At 42.3% G+C, this 20,640-nt stretch overlaps 1 protein-coding gene across 4 annotated transcripts in view; it reads left to right on the top strand.

Moving 5' to 3' along the window:
• SMURF2 (SMAD specific E3 ubiquitin protein ligase 2) overlaps positions 1 to 20,640 on the top strand; it is a 58,059-nt gene that overhangs the window by 33,566 nt on the left and 3,853 nt on the right. For all 4 annotated transcript variants that reach the window (XM_064676376.1, XM_064676377.1, XM_064676379.1 and 1 more), the window contains 14 exons: positions 151 to 216; positions 3,571 to 3,655; positions 4,927 to 5,010; positions 6,510 to 6,712; positions 6,933 to 7,017; positions 9,063 to 9,221; positions 13,122 to 13,332; positions 15,068 to 15,171; positions 16,082 to 16,196; positions 16,604 to 16,782; positions 17,290 to 17,427; positions 17,652 to 17,772; positions 19,085 to 19,286; positions 20,301 to 20,376. In XM_064676376.1, the coding sequence (XP_064532446.1) occupies positions 151 to 216; positions 3,571 to 3,655; positions 4,927 to 5,010; positions 6,510 to 6,712; positions 6,933 to 7,017; positions 9,063 to 9,221; positions 13,122 to 13,332; positions 15,068 to 15,171; positions 16,082 to 16,196; positions 16,604 to 16,782; positions 17,290 to 17,427; positions 17,652 to 17,772; positions 19,085 to 19,286; positions 20,301 to 20,376 (1,828 nt within the window). The remainder of the gene's footprint in view (positions 1 to 150; positions 217 to 3,570; positions 3,656 to 4,926; positions 5,011 to 6,509; positions 6,713 to 6,932; positions 7,018 to 9,062; positions 9,222 to 13,121; positions 13,333 to 15,067; positions 15,172 to 16,081; positions 16,197 to 16,603; positions 16,783 to 17,289; positions 17,428 to 17,651; positions 17,773 to 19,084; positions 19,287 to 20,300; positions 20,377 to 20,640) is intronic.

Here is a 20,640-nt window from a genome sequence, read left to right as displayed (position 1 = left end):
TGAAGACTTGTTTCTTCTCTTTCAGACCAGACTTGCATGTACAGACTTTTGAAGAGTGACAGTTTTTGCTGGATTTTGTGTTCCAGCTGGTTTGGTAGTTTGTGGTGGTGTTTTATTGTATAATTTACATTTCGTGTCCTCCTTTTGTAGACCAGAGGTTGGATCTGTGCAAGCTTGGGCCAAATGACAACGATACTGTTAGAGGACAGATAGTAGGTAAGTAAAGGTTTTTATCTTTTAATTCTCTTGGAGCTTAATAGTAGCTGTAGAAATAACCCTTCCTAGATGTCACTTCTCTGTAGTGAATTCTTCAGTGTCCACTGCCAGAGCCATTTGGACCTCAGGCTGAAAGTATGTATGAACAGAATTTTAAAAAAAAAAGCACAAACAAAATCCAAACCAAAATGCTCAAACCACACACACACACAAAAAACCAAAACAAAAATATTTTAATAAGTGTTGGGGCAAATAAGACCATAGGTGATAAAAAAATTATTGAAAGTTTTTAATTTCACTGTAAAGAATGGTAACATTTTGAGCCTGAACTCCCTGTGGAAAACTGACTGCAAAATCCTTGGCCACTGAGAGCTTCAGAAAATCTATGCTTCTTGGAAAAGGGTGAAGCATCTTGCTGTGACAGGAGGGAATTACTGTCTGGGGTGACTTGGTCAATTCATTTTGTGTTTTCACGGCTTATTAACAAGTCTGTCACCAACCTCAGTAGCTGGGCTTTGTCATTCTGTGAACTCATAACTTAAGAATTAAAAAGAGGGTGGCAAATTGGAAAACAGGTATCCATAAAAAACTTCAGAAACATTCTGGTGCATTCTCAGTTTTGTGAAGGTTGTGTTTCTAACAGGCAACATAAGTTGGTCAGGATAAGGAAGGTCTTTATTTTCATAAAGCAAGGTGTTAATGAGAATGTTCAGACATGGGGCAAAGGAAAGTGAATTTTCGTGCTCAGTTCAATTCATAATTCAAATTATACCCAAGCAGCACTTTCGTCAGCCAGGTAAAAACACTGGAACATCAGGCAGCACATAGGGGCTTCAGCATGTTTGTTTGCTTTCCTCAGAGTGCTCTGTTGAGTAATACCTCTGACTTTCCCTCTTTATGTTGCTTTATCCATCTGTCTCATCTGATCTGCCAGGGCTTGCACAGCACTAAGATAAGAGTGTGGTGGCACAGGAGAGTGAAATGGTGGTAGAAATATGGAATTGTCAGTGCACTGCTGATTCTTCAGGCTGTTCTTGAGTGTTAAATTTTCCATGTGAGCTTGAACAGAAGAGTAAAGGATAAACCAGCCTCTTTTGTAGGGTGTGTTCTGTTGTGGGTTTGGTTTGCTTTTTGGGTTTGCTCCAGTGTTCTGGTCCCCTGAGCAGCCAGGGTGGGTGGGTGAGGTTTTGGTTGTGGGGTTGCTTTTGAGAGGGGATTGAGCCCAGCTGACAGGAGAGCTGGTCCAGGGTGTGCTGGGAGCAGGGAACTGCTCTGCCCACACCACAGAGCAGGGACTGTGCTCCCATGCTGCCCTCCAGAGTATGGAACACACATCCTGATCATCATCGCTTGGGAATGCTGGCATTCATTAAAGGAAAGAAAAAAACCAAACCAAAAACCCCACCCCAAAGCAGAAAGGTCTCAAGGCTACTGGGATGCCAGATGGGAAGCCTGGGGCAAATGCATTGCAGTGTGCAATGGCCAAGAGACTTCAGAGAGAACTGGGGAGAGACAGCTAGTCAGCAGTGTGGGCATGGACTGGACTGATGGGTTGGCTTAACCTGCTGTGCCCACAGAAGGTGGGGTGGCCAGAGCAGCACTGGCTCTGTAGGAAATCCCTGAGCAGCAGGAGCTGCTCGATCGGGCACTGAACCCAGGAAAAAGCACCTTGTCAGGTTACAGCAGAGACCCAGAGCAAATCTGTGTGTTCTGCTTCCTGCTGTTCTCGTCAGAAAGGTCAGGTTTGCTCAGTCATGGCTCTGGTTTAATTTAATGCATCCTTGGTAAGATTCCAGGGACTCCTGTCTTGTTTTATTTAAGTTGTCATTATTAATCTTCTTATATTTTAATCTTTCTTCATGGATGCAGTTTGTTGAATGGGTGAATTGAGCCTGAGTAAAACTAGATAATTCCACTGCAGTTGTTAGATGGTGGAGAAATCTAGGTTAAAAATAAGTAAAAAGATAGAATAAGTTGTAAATAATACTCTCAGTTCTTCCAAGGATAAACTGTGTTAAATTAAGAGACTGTGCAAGATTTGAAACTAATACTAAAATGTAATTGATACATTCAGCAGATGATAACCTTGCAAATCAAGTGCTTGCCTACATGCAACCATGTGAACTTGTAATGTGTGGGGTTCTTGCAGAATAAATACATCATCTAAAATTTTGATTTGGTTGAAATTAAATTGTTTTTCTCTCCATTTTGTAACATTAGTATACATGGAAGACTAAGAGTTAATTTGGATTAGGAGTGCAGCAGGTACTGCAGGGCTCCCTGGGTTGGTCTCTTGAATTCTAAGCTTCAAAACATGTTATTGTTGAAAATTTGGAGACTCAGGCAAAAGCTGCCAGTTCTGCTCCAACTTTTGAAACTTTGTGATCTTGACCAAAGTTTGGTTGCATCCAGGTTAAGGCCTGTAAGGTCATTTCACTGCATTTATAAATAGGACTTGAAGACAGTTGTCCAGAGGTACATTAGTGCCACCTCAAGAAATGTGGGCCACAGCACGTATTGAGCTTTGTAAGCAATTGTTTTATTGTTAAAGGCATAACAAAACATCAAAAAACCACCCCAACCCTGCAGGAACACGAGTGTCATAAATTATCAGATTGGACACTTGCAAATTGTGATATTGGGAACAAAAGCAGCCTAGAAAAAAATAAAAATCTTTGTTTTCATAATTGCAGTACAAAAGCTTCAGGCATAAATATCCATTACAATGAATCATGTAAAAAAAAAAATAAAAATTAAATTAAAACCCCAGTGAAGCAGTTTTGCTGAGGGCAGTGAGGGCTTTTCAGGGTGCTTTGTGTGGGTTGCATTTGACTTCTTACCGCTGGTGTTGGAAATAATAAACCAGACATGCAGTGCTTCTAGCAGTTACATTTTGCCTGGTTCTTGTGTTTGCGTGGATGTGGCACACAAAATATGTAAGGAGGAGTCAAAAACAGAGAGAATTCCTTATTTTAGCAGTTCTCCTGTTGGCCCTGTCCCAGCCGTGTGTGAGGTGAACCCTCTCCTGCCACCAGTCAGGTGTCAGAGTCCACCTCATATGGAGAAAAGTTAATGACAGCTTCAGATTTCACTTCTTTTTCTGCCTTAACTTGCATTCATATTCTTTCATTTTTAATATTCTGACTTTTTTTTGGAAGTGAGATGTATGTTTTCATGCATGGAATTCTCTCCACTGTTTCTGTGTGACCGTCTTTGATTTTTGTGAAAGGAAAAAAACCATCCAGAGCATGGCTCAGCTTAGTCCTCCTGAGTTGTACTGATTCTCTTTCAAATGTAAACTGTCATTTGCATTCAGATGTCATATCTTTAATAATTCTTTTATTATCTTAATAGTAAGTCTCCAGTCCAGGGACCGAATAGGCACAGGGGGACAAGTTGTGGATTGCAGTCGGTTATTCGACAATGATTTGCCAGATGGGTAAGCAGAGATCACTGTGATGTGAACACAAATACAGCTCATCCAACACACTGCTGCACTAAGGAGAAGTCAGTGTACAAATAAATCACTTTACTTTTGTTCTTGCCCTGAGAGTTCTGCAGTTTTGCATTCAGGAGCAGGAGCTAAGCCAGCTGGGACACACGGAACAGTTATCGGTTAATAGGGACGTGGCTTGTATGAATAAATGCATTGAAAGACACACTCAGCTAAGAAAACATGTTTTTCAAGTTTTAAAATTGATAAATTAATATAATGTTAGATCACAGGCAGAGAATTGACTTCTCCATGTAGTAGTTTTCTAGCGAGGAAGTGACCACAGGGCCTGGCTGCCTTCTGTTTATCATATATACACTGTGATAAACATGGATCACATTTTATTCCAGGGTATCACAGTGAAGAAAACATGATTAGAAAAGGTCTGCACTCAGCCTGAGTTCTCACTGTGTTTACCTGCCAAAGGCTGGGTTTGGGGTTCTGGTTTGTCCCTGTGAGAGTTAATGACATCATTATCACCTAAAACAGTTTTGAGAACGCAGGAAAATGCTCTGGTTTAGGTTCTGGTGCTGTCAGCAACTTCTTCAGAGCAAACACAGGCCTTCTAAATGTGATTCTTGGCAGGTAAAGACAGGAGAAATGGAGTTTTCAGATGATGAATTTTGAAATGCAAATTAGCATCTGAGCATTCTTTTGTTAATTTGGAGTCCAGATAAGTCAAAAACATTTTTGAAAATGCTTCTAAATCTTCACTTCAAAATGTTCCTTGCATAAATATTGCTCACTTAATTGTGTGACTGCAAAGCTTCCTGTACAGTCTAATGTGTTTTGGAGTGCAAAATTAATAATAATTAAAAAGTCACATTATTTGAAGCTGACCTTTTAATGAAAGCAAGTGGTGCGTGAAGATGCTGTGAAAGCACTTGTTAGAGTCAGTGGTCAAAACAACTTAAATGCATTATTAAACATGCTGTTTTCAAGAAGTTTCTTTATGTGGCTATTTGGATTTAATTAGAACTCAAGCAGTTATGGAACATGAAGGTGTGATATTGTTAATGATGTGCCTGGTTCCAAGGGAAGAATATGTTAAATCATTTCTGAGTTCAGCTTTCAGTTGTTTCCTGTTACCTTGTTCAGCCACCGTGATTCATAACGGTGCAAGTCTTCCTGAGTTGGCATTTATGTTGGAAACATTTTGTGCCCTGGTTTCCTGGAAATACCACTCATTGCCTTATCTCTCCGTGCCTGGATTGCAGGTGGGAGGAGCGGAGAACTGCTTCTGGAAGGATCCAGTACTTAAATCACATCACACGGACAACTCAGTGGGAGCGACCGACACGGTGAGGGATTTTTTGGGAGGCTGAGGCTGGGATGAGTTTTGCTTGCTGGGCACTGGTGATTCCAGGTGGCTCTAACAGGGGTATTGGCCATTCCTCCAGCTCACTCTGTACAAGGTTGTGCTTTCCTTCTTTAGCATCCTACTCCTTCAGTCTGCCTAATATTTAAATCACAAGATCATTCAGAGTTGATTTTTTTCCTCCTCTAATAGCAGCATTTTGGTTTTCTTGAAGAAATGAGATCATGAGTAGCTGTGAGACATTTGCCTCTGTCCATGCCATGACCATGTAACCTAGAATAGTTAGTAGAGCTGATTGTTACAGAGCATGTTTCAAAATCATTTCAGTCACCTTTTCTGGTAACTGTAGATGTGTGTTGTGAAACTGTTCCTCAGTGTTGTGAAGCTGTTCCTCAAACCACTTCTGTTGTTACCTGAATTGCAGGCAGTGTCATTGCAGATTTTTCAGACTCTTCTGCAGACTGGCTGTTTCCTGCAGTGTCTTTTCCATTCTCAATGTTATTCTGGTCTCTGCATGGATATGTTTGACTTAAAATAAATAATCTGTACTCTTAACACTGCCAGCTCTCATGCAGTTTTGGAGTGAAGGGATTGAACAGCCTTTTAATTTACCTATTTTTATTTTTCCTGGTATGTTAAAATACCTGCTCTAAGCTCCAGACACATTAACAGTGGAGAAACAAATGTAAAATGTATAATTTGTTTTGGGGATTTCAAGTGACCTTGTCAATCCCCCTTTAACCCATTTTAAATCCTTTTGGGAGCAGCACTGAGAGATGAAATCACACAGTTCAATGTTCCCTCTTGCAGTTGAGCTCTCAAGAGCTTTTTCTCTTGCTTAGCCCTTTTTCAGCATCCTCTTCTAATAACCTTCCTTAAAAAATAGAAGGGATAACAAGGCCTGGTCACTTCCTGAGGCATATGAAGGCAAGGTGAGAAAGTTTGGGGGTGAAGAGGAGATTGAGGGGAGACCTCATTGCAGTTACAGCTTCCTTGTGAGGGAAGAGGAAGGGCAGGCCCTGAGCTCTGCTCTGTGGGGACAGGGACAGGACCTCAGGGAATGGCTGGAGCTGTGTCAGGGCACAGGGTCAGGTTGGATCTCAGGCAAAGGTTCTTCCCCCAGAGTTGTTTGGGCACTGACCAGGCTCCCCAGGGCAGTGGGCACAGCCCCAAGGCTGCCAGAACTCCAGGAGGGTTTGAATGAACCTCTGGGGCACAGGGTGTGACTCTTGGGGATGGGCCTGTGCAGGGCCAGGAGTTGGACTGGATGGTCTTTGTGGGTCCTTCCAGCTCAGCACATTCTGTGACTCTCAGTGATTCCTCTGGTGAGCCCAGAGCAGCAGCTTTGCTCCAATCCAGGTGTCCTGCTCGGCGAGGCAGCGGCTCCCGCAGAGCTTTCCCGAGAGCCTTGAGGTGAAGCTCCCACCAGGTTTGTCCCGTGGCCCACATCCAGTCAGGGTGCAATGTTCCCCTTTTCCCCAGGCCAGCATCCGAGTACTCCAGCCCGGGCAGGCCACTGAGCTGCTTTGTGGACGAGAACACTCCGATCACGGGCACCAACGGCGCGACCTGCGGGCAGGCGGCGGACCCTCGGCTGGCTGAGAGGAGGGTCCGGTCCCAGAGGCACAGGAACTACATGAGCAGGACACACTTGCACACTCCTCCTGATCTACCTGAAGGATATGGTATGAAAATCAGAATTCTTTAATGTGGGGGGGTCTCCAGAAACTGGGAAAATGGGACGAGTCTTCTCCTCATACGCGAGATCCTTTTGATTCCTCAGTTTAGGGAAATTGGTCTTTGTGAGCTTTCATATAGCATTTTTTTGTTCTTGCATTGATTAATTCATTAGTTTTCATGTTGCATTTTTGTTCTTACATTTATTAATTTGTCTTAACTTCACAGAACAAAGGACGACTCAGCAAGGTCAGGTCTATTTTCTGCATACTCAGACTGGTGTCAGCACGTGGCACGATCCAAGAGTACCCAGGTAAGAAATGATAGAAGTATCCCTAAGGTTTCACATAAAAATCATTTAAGCACTGCTCTCCTCTGTCTAATTTTATATTTCTGATTCTTGGCCCTTAATATGTCATTTTAACAAGTCATTCGTCAAAATCAATTAATGTCTCTTCCTTGGTTCTTCAAGTTGTTATTGTAATGAAAGATGGAAAATGAAGAAAGAAATTACAGTGGTGTTTTGAAAACAGGTATAGTTCACTGATTCTAGATATTGCATGTGAATTAGAGCCAAGTCCAGATTTTAATACTCTGCAAAATAATGAAACAATAGGTAAAATATGAACACTTCCAAAAGAAGTTTGAGATACTTCAGTGAAAACTGGGTTGGATTGGAACAGTCAAACTGCTATTCCTGTTGCAGCTCTCTCAACACTTGGGAGAAGATAAATATAAAGTCTTTTTTATTTAATGTCCTTATTTACGTGATACACATGTACACATTGGTCATTACTGTGCACGGGATTATTTCTCATGTTTGAAAGGATAATAATGGAAATTATTGATAGCTTCTGATTGTTCTTTATATAACCAAGAAATCCTGTTGAAAACACTTGGCTCTTAAAGCCTGTGGATGGTGGTGTGAGATGTGTGTGGTTTAAAACTGGCAGCCAGTGCTGGCATCTGTGAGAACTGCAGTAACTTTGACAATTGCTGATGTTCCTTCTCATGGAAATGGGTGTCCTAGGGAGGATGAAATGCCTCATGGCCACAACTTCATTGTGTTTGGAATTAGTCTTTTGTTCCTGTTTCTGTGTTACATGACTATCCCTTGCTTTGATGTGTTACCTGCAGACCTGAGGCTGCAGCTGTGCCTTAGGAAGCCCATGGCTTGTGTATTATCCAAAACCAGGCGCTGGAAAAAAATGTTTGAAGAGTAATCCTTAAGTCTGGGGTGTGATAGTTCTGTGTGCAGTCTAAGTTAGCTCTGCCCTGAGGTGTGGCAGCACAAACTGCGTGAGCGTGTCTGAGAACAAAATTTGGCTGTTTGCATGAGGGTGGAATTGATGTCATTTCTGGGGAATATTGTATTTTTATGCTAATAGCCACAGTCATGTAGTCAACAAAACTGAGCCCTGTGGTCCAGCAGCAGTGTGTTTATGGGGAATAGCAGCAGGAGTTCAGTCCCAGAGCTTCGTGTTTCCATTAGTGACTTTCCAGTCTCTGGAATCCCTGCAGGTGGCACCTTTTTAGCCATTCTGTCCCTTGGCTGTTTCCTCCCTCAACTCCCAGGACACTGGGAGAGCTGAACCTTTAGAAAGAGCTGCCCTGGACAGTGTGAGGGATCTGAGGTGTGAATTATGTCCATGAATAATCAGTGAGTGGACACTTTTGGAGACCAGTATTTATTTTCAGTGAAGCTCTGGAATGAATCTGCGTCTTTCTAATTTCAGCAGAATTTTTCTTGAGACCTACTGAGCCACCTCTGCATTGCTTGGGGCAGAGCTGAGTCACTGTTCAGATAATACTTGATTTGAAATACTTTGTTAGAGAGCTGTTTGCTTCCCACCAGCACTTGGGGTTTGGGGGCAAAATTGCCAGTGCCATAGACACCCATCCCATGTGTAATTCTTCATGGAAACTCTAACTCTACAGAAATATAGTTTTGTTTTGTAGGAGTTTATTATAAAGTGTGATTCACAGTTCCTTACGTGACTAATGTTGTTTTAAAAATGCTTTCTTGTCAGAACTGGTGCAGAACTGCAATTCCATTTTGACAAATATGGCAATGGTCTTTATTTTTGTTTGAAGCCTGTATTAATTTAACAGCTGAAGTTGGTTTGTAAAAATGAGGGTTATTTGATAAGGACTTTTTTCCCCACAGCATGTGTTCTGGGGTGTGTGTTTTTGCTGTGGTGGGCTTGCACCTTGGGAGTAGAGATTCCAGCTGAACAGCTCAAGTTTCTGAAACAATACATTTTCTCAGACTTCATGGAATTGTTCTGTTACATTTACGCTTGTTTGGCTCGGAGGCCAATTGCTGAGGTATTTTTCATTTTATATTTGTTTTCACAGGGATCTTAGCAACATCAATTGTGAGGAGCTTGGTCCACTGCCTCCTGGATGGGAGATCCGAAATACAGCCACAGGCAGAGTTTATTTTGTTGACCATAACAACAGGACGACGCAGTTCACAGACCCGCGGCTCTCTGCGAACCTGCACTTAGTCTTAAAGTGAGTCTCAGGTCTTAAACTCAGTCTAAAGTCTCTGCACGTGTTGAGTGCAATGGAGAGAAGAAGGTGACACTGAGGGGTGCCGGGTTTATATCAGGATTCATTCTGCCGTTCTGGGCGATTTAAGGAGTGTTCTTCCACAGCAAAGACCAGTTTGGTTGCTCTTGAAAACAAATCTCAAGGAGCATTTAGGCAGGAATGTGGCTGGTGTGATGCAGAGGGGGAGGGAAGCAAGTCCCGTTGGAAACATTGGCCCGTGGATTTCTTTTTATCCTACCAGCAAGCGGGACACTTTGTTTTCTTTATTCTTCGTTCTATTTCAGTTGTGGAGAACTTGTTTTAAAATATGAAGTTGCATGGGAGCCTGGTGGTGTGAAATACTGATGACTTGGTGCACAACTGCCCAACCATCCTCCTGGAATAAAGGAGGAATAATTCAGCTCCTCCCTTCAGATTCAGAGCAGGCCTAGTTGAGATGCTCTCAAAATAAAACCCCAACTATTTAAATCGGTTTTTTAACGAAAAGAATAAAATAGAATAGGCACTGCATTTTTTCTGCCTTAGTGGTTCGATATCACGTTTTCATATCTCAGTTTTCAAAAGAGAAGGGGAAACTCAAAAAGAATTCTGGCTCTTGTTTTAGTCCCTCGGCACTCGTTACACAGTGGGGATTTTCTACTAAAAATGGAAACCAAAAAGAAACAAACACTTTTCTTTTTGCCCAGACGTGGCTATCGGCTTGGCCAAGCTTTTTGGGAGTTTGACTCTTTTGTTTCTCCTGCTGACACCTTTTAATACTCCTGGGAAACACCTGTAAAGTGTTGAGTGGGTGTTAAGTGGAAGAAACAATGAAGAGCTGGTTACAGGGAAAGCCCTGGGCAAGGAGTAAGTAGGAGGAATAGTCCTTTAAGGAAGTGAATCATTGGCAAGAAAAGCTGAAGGAAAGAATAATGGCAACAGGCACTGAAAAGACAAAACCGAGGAATGGAAAGTAATATCCAGGAGTCAACATGTCCTTTATGCATTACACAAAAGCTGTCTGGCCTTTGCCCAATATACACTTGGACTTCCCACCCCAAGAGGGAGAAGAGTCTAAATATTGGCAAATACATATTTTTGTTTAGAGAAATCAGTGGTTATATATGTGTATGTTACAGGACTTCAGTAAGCTTCCATCATCCAGCCACTCTGGCAATTTTTTTTTAATTGAAAACAAAGAAATCACCTCTAATTTAAGCTTAATCCAGACTGGTGGTTTGAAATGAACGTTATCTTGAAAAAAACTTACCACTGGAGGAGCATGTTCATGTTTGAAAGGTAGAAAAGTTCCTTAAATCAATTCAGATTTAGATATTTTACTTGAAGAAATCTTCAGACCCTCTTAGCTACAGCAGTGCTCTTCTTAAACTGTAGAAAATTCAGCCAGCTGGGCTGTCTTTGACAAACTTCACAGGCAGGTTCATTGGGAAATGGCAGAAGGGTCACAGTGGCCAGTTGTACCTGGATTGTGGAGGACAGACACAGAGCTGCCTTTGTCATCTGGAAAATCCAATTTGACTTCTGATTTCCAGACTCACAGAACCATTTTGCATTTATTTAAACTTCAAGTGCTCCTGCAGTGTGCTGAAGTTTTTTCATTTGTCCATCTGTCTTTCATTAGAGGAGGATTTCAGAAACTCACCCATCGGTGTCATCAGCAAAGTTGCTGCCTGATAAATCATCTCGGGTGTTTATTCTTTTATTGCACCAAACAGGATATGTGAAAGCTTCCCCTGCTTTAAGCCCACCTCCTTGTTTGTTCTTTAAAAAAAAAAAACAACAACAAAAGGAATTTGCCTTGGGCCTGACATTTTGTAAATTTTTTAAGAAATAATGTAGTACTTGGGTGGGATGGTGTTTTAGGTTCAAAGGCATGAGAAAAAGTTTACCCTCAGTGATACCGACTTTTCTACTGAGCTGAGTAAAGCCCTTTGTTCCTCCAGTGATGACATTGTAAGTTATGAAAACAATCAAACTTGTTCTGTTTTACCAGTTCTGTTTTAAAATATGGACCGAGAGAGTTTGTGATAGATTTTGATAGTTGTGGCACCTGAAAAGTATTTAGTTGTATCCTTAAAGCACTGTATGGAATCAAGCAAAGTCATTCAGCTGTGCAAACAAACTGAGAAATGAGGTTTAATGACTTTAAGCACTGCAGATTGTTTAGCTAATACTGCACTGATTATTTGTAGTCTAATATGGAGGATGGCATTTTATTTTTCTCCTCCTTGTATTTCCTTATTTTGGGAAGTACTAGGAGGAGAAACATAATGGTTTAATTTGATGCATAAATCCTAAATTTATGGTCATTTCAGAGATTAGATTTCCTTTAAGACTGACTGGCTTTGTACTTGGGGGACTGTGTCTTTTTACTCTTAAGGGCAGCAGGGATGATGCTCACTTTAGGATAGAAATATGACCTTCTCTGGTAGCCATATCCAAGGAATATTTTCCCATATTCCTCCCTATGGAATTAGAAAGTTCAGAACAGAGAATAAAGATTTGGCTTTAATTTGTCTATCAAGTAAATACAGTTTAAATGAGATTCATATTTAAACCTAATTCCAAGTGAACATTGCCATGCACAAATGACACAGAGCCACAGTCTGGAACCACAGCAAGTGTGTGTCTCTAAATTATTGTAATGACTTGGTTTTTCAGGAAATAAAATTTAAAATAAGTGTAGTTCATTGTTAAGACCAGTGTGTTCAGCTTGCAAATAAAGTTGAGGTAGCCTTATGTAAAGAAACAACACCAGAGGCAAACAGAACACTGAAAATAACAACACTGAGCTGACTTACAAAGTAGGATTTCAGTGTATTGTTCCCTCCTTAGAGCTCAGGATTAAAGAGGTGTTATTATTGCTAAGATGGAGGTGAATTTTGGTTGGCCAGGAGAGTTTTCAGCTAAGCCTTGTTTCAAAACAGACAATAGGCTGAAATTATAAAATATATTCAAACTGTTTGATTCTCTCTAATATTTTTTAGTCTCTGTTGAAAAAAAAAGTTCCACCGGAGAGCATTCTGAATTGTAGCATTTCTTATTTATGCAGTAAATTTAGGATATTCTAATGTGCTCCACACAGAGATATTCTTCTCGTGGTTTAAGGAGAATAGAGTTTTTATCCTGTGTTGTTTATGAATGCCATACTAAAAACTGTAAAAATATCCACTCACTGTGTGCAAGACACAGAGAGCACATCTCTGCAACATGATCCATTTACTTTTCCTAGTAAGAAGACAGATTTACAAAATCTCTTCGAATTGCTAGTAAAAATACTTGTTTATCTGTGCCAATTAGTTCCATGTGAACTCCCACATTCCTGTGGTCCAGACTAGGCCAGGTACAAGGGACAAGGTCCTTGCCAAGCTGCCAGTACAAACATCTTTTTGTAAGCTTACTCTTTTCCAGACAAGCCATGTAAAACAGACTATGGTATTGACTGGAGATTAGAGGCAGAGTGTTTGGCAGATCCTTGAATTTTAAAATGGAGGGAGGGAAAACACGCAAAGGAAATATGGAAATGGTATCTGAGAAATTCAGTGTCAGCAGCTCAGTAGTAAAATTGTATGGATAATACCTTATTGTCTGGGCTGTAACCTTTTACATACTTTGCAGAGTAGCACTAAGAGAAATAACAAGCCCTAAAAACAACAGATACTTGCCAAGAAAGACAGAACTACACGTCTTCAGTCAGGATAAAATCTCTCTGAATTGATCCTTTACTGGCCTGGAGGGACGTTTTTAGTGCAATCACCGTAATAATCGCAGTAAATTGAAAGTGTTCAGATACAAAGCTTGCCCTCTGAGAGGAGAGGGGTATGAACTGAGTGTGTGCAGCCAGTGTGTGTGTGTTTGCAGCCGGCAGAACCAGCTGAAGGACCAGCAGCACCAGCAGCAGCAGCAGGTGGTGTCCCTGTGCCAGCTCCCGGACGAGGCCGAGTGCCTGACGGTGCCGCGCTACAAGCGGGACCTGGTGCAGAAGCTGAAGATCCTGAGGCAGGAGCTGTCCCAGCAGCAGCCCCAGGCTGGGCACTGTCGCATCGAGGTCTCCAGGGAGGAGATTTTTGAGGTAACTGGAGGTTTTTGGCCCCTTTCTTACAGCTGAGGGAAGGGCAGGAGGGTTGTTCGTAGCGTTCGCTTGAGTGGAATCTCGAAGGCTGCAGTTGAAGCTGGAATTTTATGAAAGAGGAAGCATTTCTAGGGGATGTTGGTTGTGTAACTAAAGTAAATTTAAGATTAAATAAGGAACCTGGAGAAAAATCTTGGAAATCTGGGAAATCTATCAGCTGTCAGGTGCTGTGTGTGGTTACTGAGCCAGTAAAAAACTACTCTGATTTCAGCCTTATCTCAGCATGTTCAGAGATAACTTCCCTCACACTTGTGTTTAAGATTAAAAAAAATGAGACTCCATTGCAGAGATTCTCAGTGTAGGAATGCATTGGTCTACAAAGTATGTATTTACCCTATGGAGAAGAAGAAAACCATGGGGTGCTTTCTCTGTGGCTGGAGATGTAGGGCCTGTGGCAGGGACTGAGGAAGGAGTTCAGGCACTTCATGGATCTGAAGATCCTGCTCACTTCTTCCTTGGATGTGTGTCTGTTCCAGAGGGGATGTTACAAATTGAACACCAAACAGTTATTAGTGCTCTGTGATATATGGTAACTGAGGTAAAATTACTGTTTAATAGGATTCCTCTTCAGCCTTTGGATTACTTAGTATCAATCTCAATTCTAGTTGATTTTTTTCCCTTTTTGTTGTTTTCTCCAGAATCAGACTAATTATATGAACTGTATGGGCATCTGAATGGCCAGAGGTGCCCACTGTGGGATATCTGCATTCTGGGTTTGGGGCATTATTCAGCAGAATCATTCTGTTGTCTTGATTAAACACAGTTATAATTCATTGGCCTTTCCTGGAGAACAGTTTGTCCTTTTGAGAACTTTCACCCATCCCACCCATCCCTGTTGCATTTTTACCCCACCCACAGGCTTGATCACCCCTCTGTGTTGTCACAGTTTTTCACAGCCAAGAAGGATTTGTGTTGGTCTTCCCTTTGGAGACAGTCAGATCGGTTCATAAGCAACTGAAAAAGCAAGGGAGGGAAGGGGACAGCACTGGGAATTTTGTGTTCTTGTTCAGTCCACTGTGTTGGGTCCCAGCACACCCACCTGCCTCTCCTGTCCTGCAGAGCCAGAGGTTGGAGCTGATACTGGATATAAATAAGAACTCAGCTTTTTTATTGTTTAATTCCTTTTTAAAAATGAGCATTTGTTCTGCCTTTCAGCTTTGTTTCTGTGTTTTCTTGGTGAGCTCTTACTGATAGAGGAGTAATTGTGTATTTACTGGGATGGCATTGCTGTTCTTAAGGTGCTTCCTGATGGTTGGCACATGTGTTATGCCCAGAGTAGAAGCTCCTCTGTTACTTTTCAGACTGCAAATATTACAAGCCTTTATGCAAAACAAAAGGAGTTTACTGACACAGATTTTAATTTTTTTATCAGTTCCATGAGAATGAGAGAGGGAATGTTCTGCCCACTGTTCACCTCTGGATACTGAACAGGGGGTGGATCTTCTCATCTCTCTGTTTTATTTGAAAATTACACTGTCCAATGTTATCACATTTTTAGAAAATGAAGTAACAGTCTGTGATTTGAGAAACTGGTTGGTATTTAGGAAAATAGTGTCCCCTTTAACAGTATCCCTTTCAGACTCTGATCCTGAGGCTCCCTTCACTTCCAATACACAGCAGTAGCTTCCAGCCTGTAAGGAGCAGTTTAATGAAAGGAAGTGTTGTGTGTTTACAGGAGTCCTACAGGCAAGTCATGAAGATGAGGCCAAAAGACCTGTGGAAACGATTAATGATCAAATTCCGTGGGGAGGAAGGCCTTGATTATGGAGGAGTTGCCAGGTAAAGTCACTCCTCTGTCTCTTCCCTGCACCCCAACCCCGCTGCCAACCCCTGTGCTTTGAACCCTAAACCAGCCTGCTGTCAGCCCTGGTTCTTTGACATTATCCTTATTTATATTTATTTCTGCAACAGATTGTATTTCAAAGGAATATATAGCTTTAGAAAGTCTTTTAAAAGAAAAACTGCATCAAAAAAGCACTGATTTATTGGAAATAAATCAAAACACAAGTTACAGATCACATCAGACATCTGTGACACAGGTTTTGGTATCTGTTGAAATGACTGTCTTTGGTTAGTAAAGTTTGGGTGCCTGAGAATTTATACCACTAAATGTTCAGGTTTGTGGAACAAATTTAACCAAAAAATACGTTTTCTTGCAAATCATTGCTGCAGTTTGAAGCAAGATGTTAAAAACCAGCAGTTGGTGGGTGATAGTCTGTCAATGGTCTGAGGTTACTTTTCACTTATAAAAAGTGACATTCCCAATTCTCAGACCATTATTTATTGATTTGTGATTATGTAACAAAAACTTGAACTAAATATGTTCATTACCTAAAGGTGGTTTATATTAAAAGGTTTGATTCTAAAATCTGTGTAATACGGTCAAGTGAATATGTGGGGTCTTGTCTTGGTGTGTAGTGGATGAAGGAGAATCACAGTCGGAAACTCTTGGAAATAAGTAACCTGGAGAAAAATCTTGGAAAGCTGGCAAATCCATCAGCTGTCAGGTGCTGTGTGGTTACTGAGCCAGTAAAAATAATTCTGATTTCAGCCTAATCTCAGCATGTTCAGAGATAACTTCCTGCACATTTATGTTTAAGATGAAAAGAGTCAGACTCTGTTGCAGAGATTCTCAGTGTAGGAATGCATTTGTCTACAAAGTACCAATAAATTGTTTTCTTTTCTCCAGGGAGTGGCTCTACCTGTTGTCCCATGAGATGTTGAATCCATATTATGGGCTCTTCCAGTATTCCCGAGATGATATTTATACCCTGCAAATCAACCCCGACTCCGCCGTCAACCCGGTACGGCGGTGCCTGTCCTGGGATGAGGGCTTTGGGACTGAATTAAACACATCTGCAGAGGCTTCCAGGCTCAGGAGCCAAATTCTGACACTGGTGTTGCTGGACACTGGATTTGTACAATTACATGATAATTCAGTAGTGATCAAAGACACTTCTCAAATCTGTTCTTAATTTTCCGTAAGATGTCGATTTATGTTTCCTTTGGGAGAAGTGAAGTCTGTTTTGATTCTTGCTGCTCTGACTTCTGGACTGGGAGCAGGATGTGTGTGAAAACAAAACCAAACGCTCTGGGTTGGGTTTGGAGTTGGTTTGTTGGTTTTTTTTTTCTTTTCTTTGTATTGAAATTTTCTCTCCTGCTCAGCAGCCATGAGCTGGAGGTCTGACTTTGTCCCTCCTGTCCCTTCCAGGAGCACTTGTCCTATTTCCACTTCGTGGGCCGGATCATGGGCATGGCTGTGTTCCACGGGCACTACATCGACGGGGGCTTCACCTTGCCTTTCTACAAGCAGTTGCTTGGGAAGCCAATCACTTTGGATGACATGGAATTGGTTGATCCTGATCTTCACAACAGCTTAGTCTGGATACTGTATGTACTCTGTAGTGACCCTCAGGATGTTGGAATGCTTTCTCAGTTATGTGATCATGGTCTTAAATCCAGTGGAAATGAAGTGTGTTTTAATATCTTGCTCAGGCAGACTTAAGAAATATCTTTCTTGCACAATTCAGCTTCTCTAAGGCTAAAAATGATCAAGGCATTCAAATTCGGGGGGCAGGAGGAGAGTTGATAAATTTTAATTTATTAATGTTGCCTATTATTAATTTTGCCATGATAAAATATGTTATATTTGAATAACAGTAACATGTTATTAAAATATAACACTGAATAACATGTTATTAAAATATAACATTGAAACTCTGATAACTGTTTTAAAATACAACACAGGAAAACTGCACTTTTGCTTCCTTTTGCTTCCATGCAGTGCTTTGAAATGCCATTGAAAAATGAAATTGTGCTTCTGTCAGGTGGATTATGGCTGTGATGCATTTGCAGAACGTGTGTTCACTCAGTGCTGTGCTCGTTCCTTCCCCCCAGTGAGAACGACATCACGGGAGTGCTGGACCACACGTTCTGTGTGGAGCACAACGCGTACGGGGAGATCATCCAGCACGAGCTCAAACCCAACGGGAAGAGCATCCCCGTGACAGAGGAGAACAAAAAGGAATATGTCAGGTACAGCAGGGGCTTTCTCCTGTTTTGTTTTTTCTTTATATTTCCTGCGGTGGGGAGGAATTTTACTTGTTGCAGTAACTGGTGGTGTTGGTTTTTCCTGAGGGGTTGGGCAGTGCTGCAGTGTGTGATCCTGTCAGCGAGGCCAGGTTTTTTGGGGCTGGATAAGTTGCGGGTTTATTGTATGTGAAACATCTTCCCCAAACCCAATTTGCACTTTTTCACAGACTTTATGTGAACTGGAGGTTTTTACGAGGAATTGAAGCTCAGTTCCTGGCGCTCCAGAAGGGATTTAATGAAGTAATCCCACAACATCTGCTGAAGACATTTGATGAGAAGGAGTTGGAGGTCAGTGCACGGTGTTGTGTTGTGTCGTCAAGTGTAACAAGTGAGAGCCTGAGGCACTTGGAGCCTGAGGAACCCAGAGCTGTGATCCCAGTGCTCCTGGGAACAGGGGCAGTGTAGGGGTGACCAGGTCAGGCAGCCACTGAGGCTGTGTGTCCTTCCCTGAGAGCCGTGGGGTGTTCCCGAAGGTGCAGGTCCCTGCAGTGACCTTGGGTTGTTCAGACTCTTGCTGCTGCAGCAGAGTTCTGGTGCAGAGTTCTCACGGTGCAGTTTTGGGATATTTAATTCAGTGCTGCCAGGAAAACAGTCTGTCCCTGCCTCCCCCCTCCCAGCACTCGCTCCCAGCCCTTCCTGCACTGCCCTCACTGCTGCCAGGCACATAGGGGGTTGGCAGAGCTGAGGTTTGGCCCTGTAAATCCAGCAGAAGGAAAGGTGCTGTCACAGACAAATGTGCTTCAAAACATCAGGATTGGCATCTAAACAATATCCTTTGAAGGCAAATCCACAGATCCCAAGCTTGCTTTAAACTGGAATCTCATTACAGTCTGCCAGCTGTGGAGCTGAGGGTTTTGCCATGTAAAGTGGCCACAGGTAAATTATTCACTCGTGCTTCTGTTCCCTGGATGTGGGTGATTGCTCCTCCTTTATCCCAAATATTCTCATTCCCAGCAGTGAGCCAGCCATGCCCCTAACCCAGAATCATTTTGCAGCTGCAGAATAAGAAAGGGGAAGGGCCAATGTCCTTAGTCACAAGCAAATGTCTTCAGAATTATAATCACATCCCTGCTGAGTTTAACCTGATCCACTGTGGATCTCCAGGAGCTCTGAAGGCTCTGTCAGGAAAGGCTGATCTGTGTCACGTGTGTGCTGTCACAGGAACAAGATTCCTTTGGGGATCCAGAGTGGCACCAGCCAAACTACACCCTGAGCTACACTCCAGAAAGAAATACTGAGTTCAAATATGAATTATTCCTGCATTTTCATTCAGGGGTAGAATCTGTGCTTCTGTTATTAAACTGACAGGCCAAGGCACTTATGTTTAAGCTTGAAATGGCTGTTTGGGTTGTTAGTTTTTTTTTTTTTAATTTGAATTGGGGCAGTTTCAAAAATAGTTTATGTACAAAGGTAAAATTAAAAAACAAAAACAAAACCAAAAAAGTTATATTTCTGCATCCTTAAGATGAGTGAGAGGTTTGCTGGTATAAAATCTGCCAGCTTTTCCCAATCAGTTCTTCATCATTTGGCTGCCTCCCAACCCATTTTTATACTGCTCAGTGATGAAATACTCTTAATAATTCTCTTTTAAAATTTACAGCTCATCATTTGCGGACTGGGAAAAATTGATGTTAATGACTGGAAGGCAAATACCAGGTTAAAACACTGTACCCCAGACAGCAACATCGTGAAATGGTTCTGGAAAGCTGTGGAGCTCTTCGACGAGGAGAGAAGGGCGAGGCTGCTCCAGTTCGTGACCGGCTCCTCCCGAGTGCCCCTGCAGGGCTTCAAGGCACTGCAAGGTAACACCGGGCACGGCTGGAAACGGCGCTTTTTCAGAGCGATTTTAATGGTCTGATTACAATCACAAACAGTCCTTTTTTGGGTGTCTTTCTGTTACCTTATTATTCAGGTGTAAATGGCTCTTTTGTTTCAGTTCTGCGCTTCCTTCTCTGGCAGGAGGTCTGAGCAGCTGAGATCTTACAGGGGTTCTCCTTGGGTTTGTTCCACAAGCCTGGGTTTTAATTCCTGACTTCTACAAGCCCTCATCACCTGCACAGCTTTGGGACCAGATAACACCTCCTGCTTCTAACAGACCAGATAATACCACCAGTCTTCTTTTAGGCTGAAACGCAGTCACACAACACAAGCTCAGACTCTTATTTAACAGCAGAGTCCCCATGAGAAACACAGACCCTGTGAATTGTATTTTTAATGTCTGTCTGCTCGGGCCAGGATTCCTGTTCTGCTCAGGTTGGGGCATTTGTAACCTCTCCTGTCCTTTGTGGCATCTCCAGTGCACACCAAGTGTGAAGGATTGCTGTGCTGCAGTCTTCTTTCTTTAGCAGAGAGATTAAAGGGATCTCTAATAGTCAGATAAATTTAACAAAATTATGAGGAATTGGTGTTGTGGCTCCTCTATGGAATTTCAGTGGAATTGGGTGATATTCAAGACCTCTTGTAAACCAGGGACAGGTACAGCTGTGCAAGTTGTTGTCTACGAAGAGTGAGAGAAGTTAAATTAAAAACTTAGAATTGTGCATTGCACAGTGTGAAACATTTGATTTATTCTTCTTATCAGTGCTTTGTTCTTTATCTTTCCATGGTTTAAATAACTGCAGGGCTGTCTGGGCAGAAGGGAGAGTGTCCCACACCACTGAGGGAGTTTGTTTGGAGTTTTCCTGCCTGTTTATGGTTTCACCTTTCTTTGTGCAGAGCTTCTCTCAGTGTTCTAGTTCCTTTCTTATTGCTGCAGTGCCACAAAGACATTTCATGTTGTGCCTCCCAGTAGTGAGATCTCCTCTCCTGCATTCCAGGTGCTGCAGGCCCACGACTCTTCACAATCCACCAGATCGATGCCAGCACTAACAATTTGCCGAAAGCTCATACCTGGTAAGGCTTTGTCAGGTCTCTCTTGTGATCAGTAGATTCAGACCAATCTGCTGTCTGTTTATTTTGAGCAGTCTTAGTTCTTTTTCCCTTTGTCATCCCCTCCTTTTGTGACATAAACTGTCCCTTAGGCAGCAGAGAAAACTCGACTTGCTGGCGTTGAGCTGGAGGCGCGTTGGCCTCGCTCGGCCCTGCTGCCCCTGTTTGCAGTTAGATGAGGTGGGACAGACCTTTGCAGGTGGTTTTTGGAGCTCAGGCAGCTGAATC

Source organism: Pseudopipra pipra, chromosome 19 (genome assembly GCF_036250125.1).
Source record: "Pseudopipra pipra isolate bDixPip1 chromosome 19, bDixPip1.hap1, whole genome shotgun sequence".
Lineage (NCBI taxonomy): Eukaryota > Metazoa > Chordata > Aves > Passeriformes > Pipridae > Pseudopipra > Pseudopipra pipra.
Note: the sequence above shows the minus strand (reverse complement) of the source record. Positions and strands in the feature narration are given on the sequence as shown.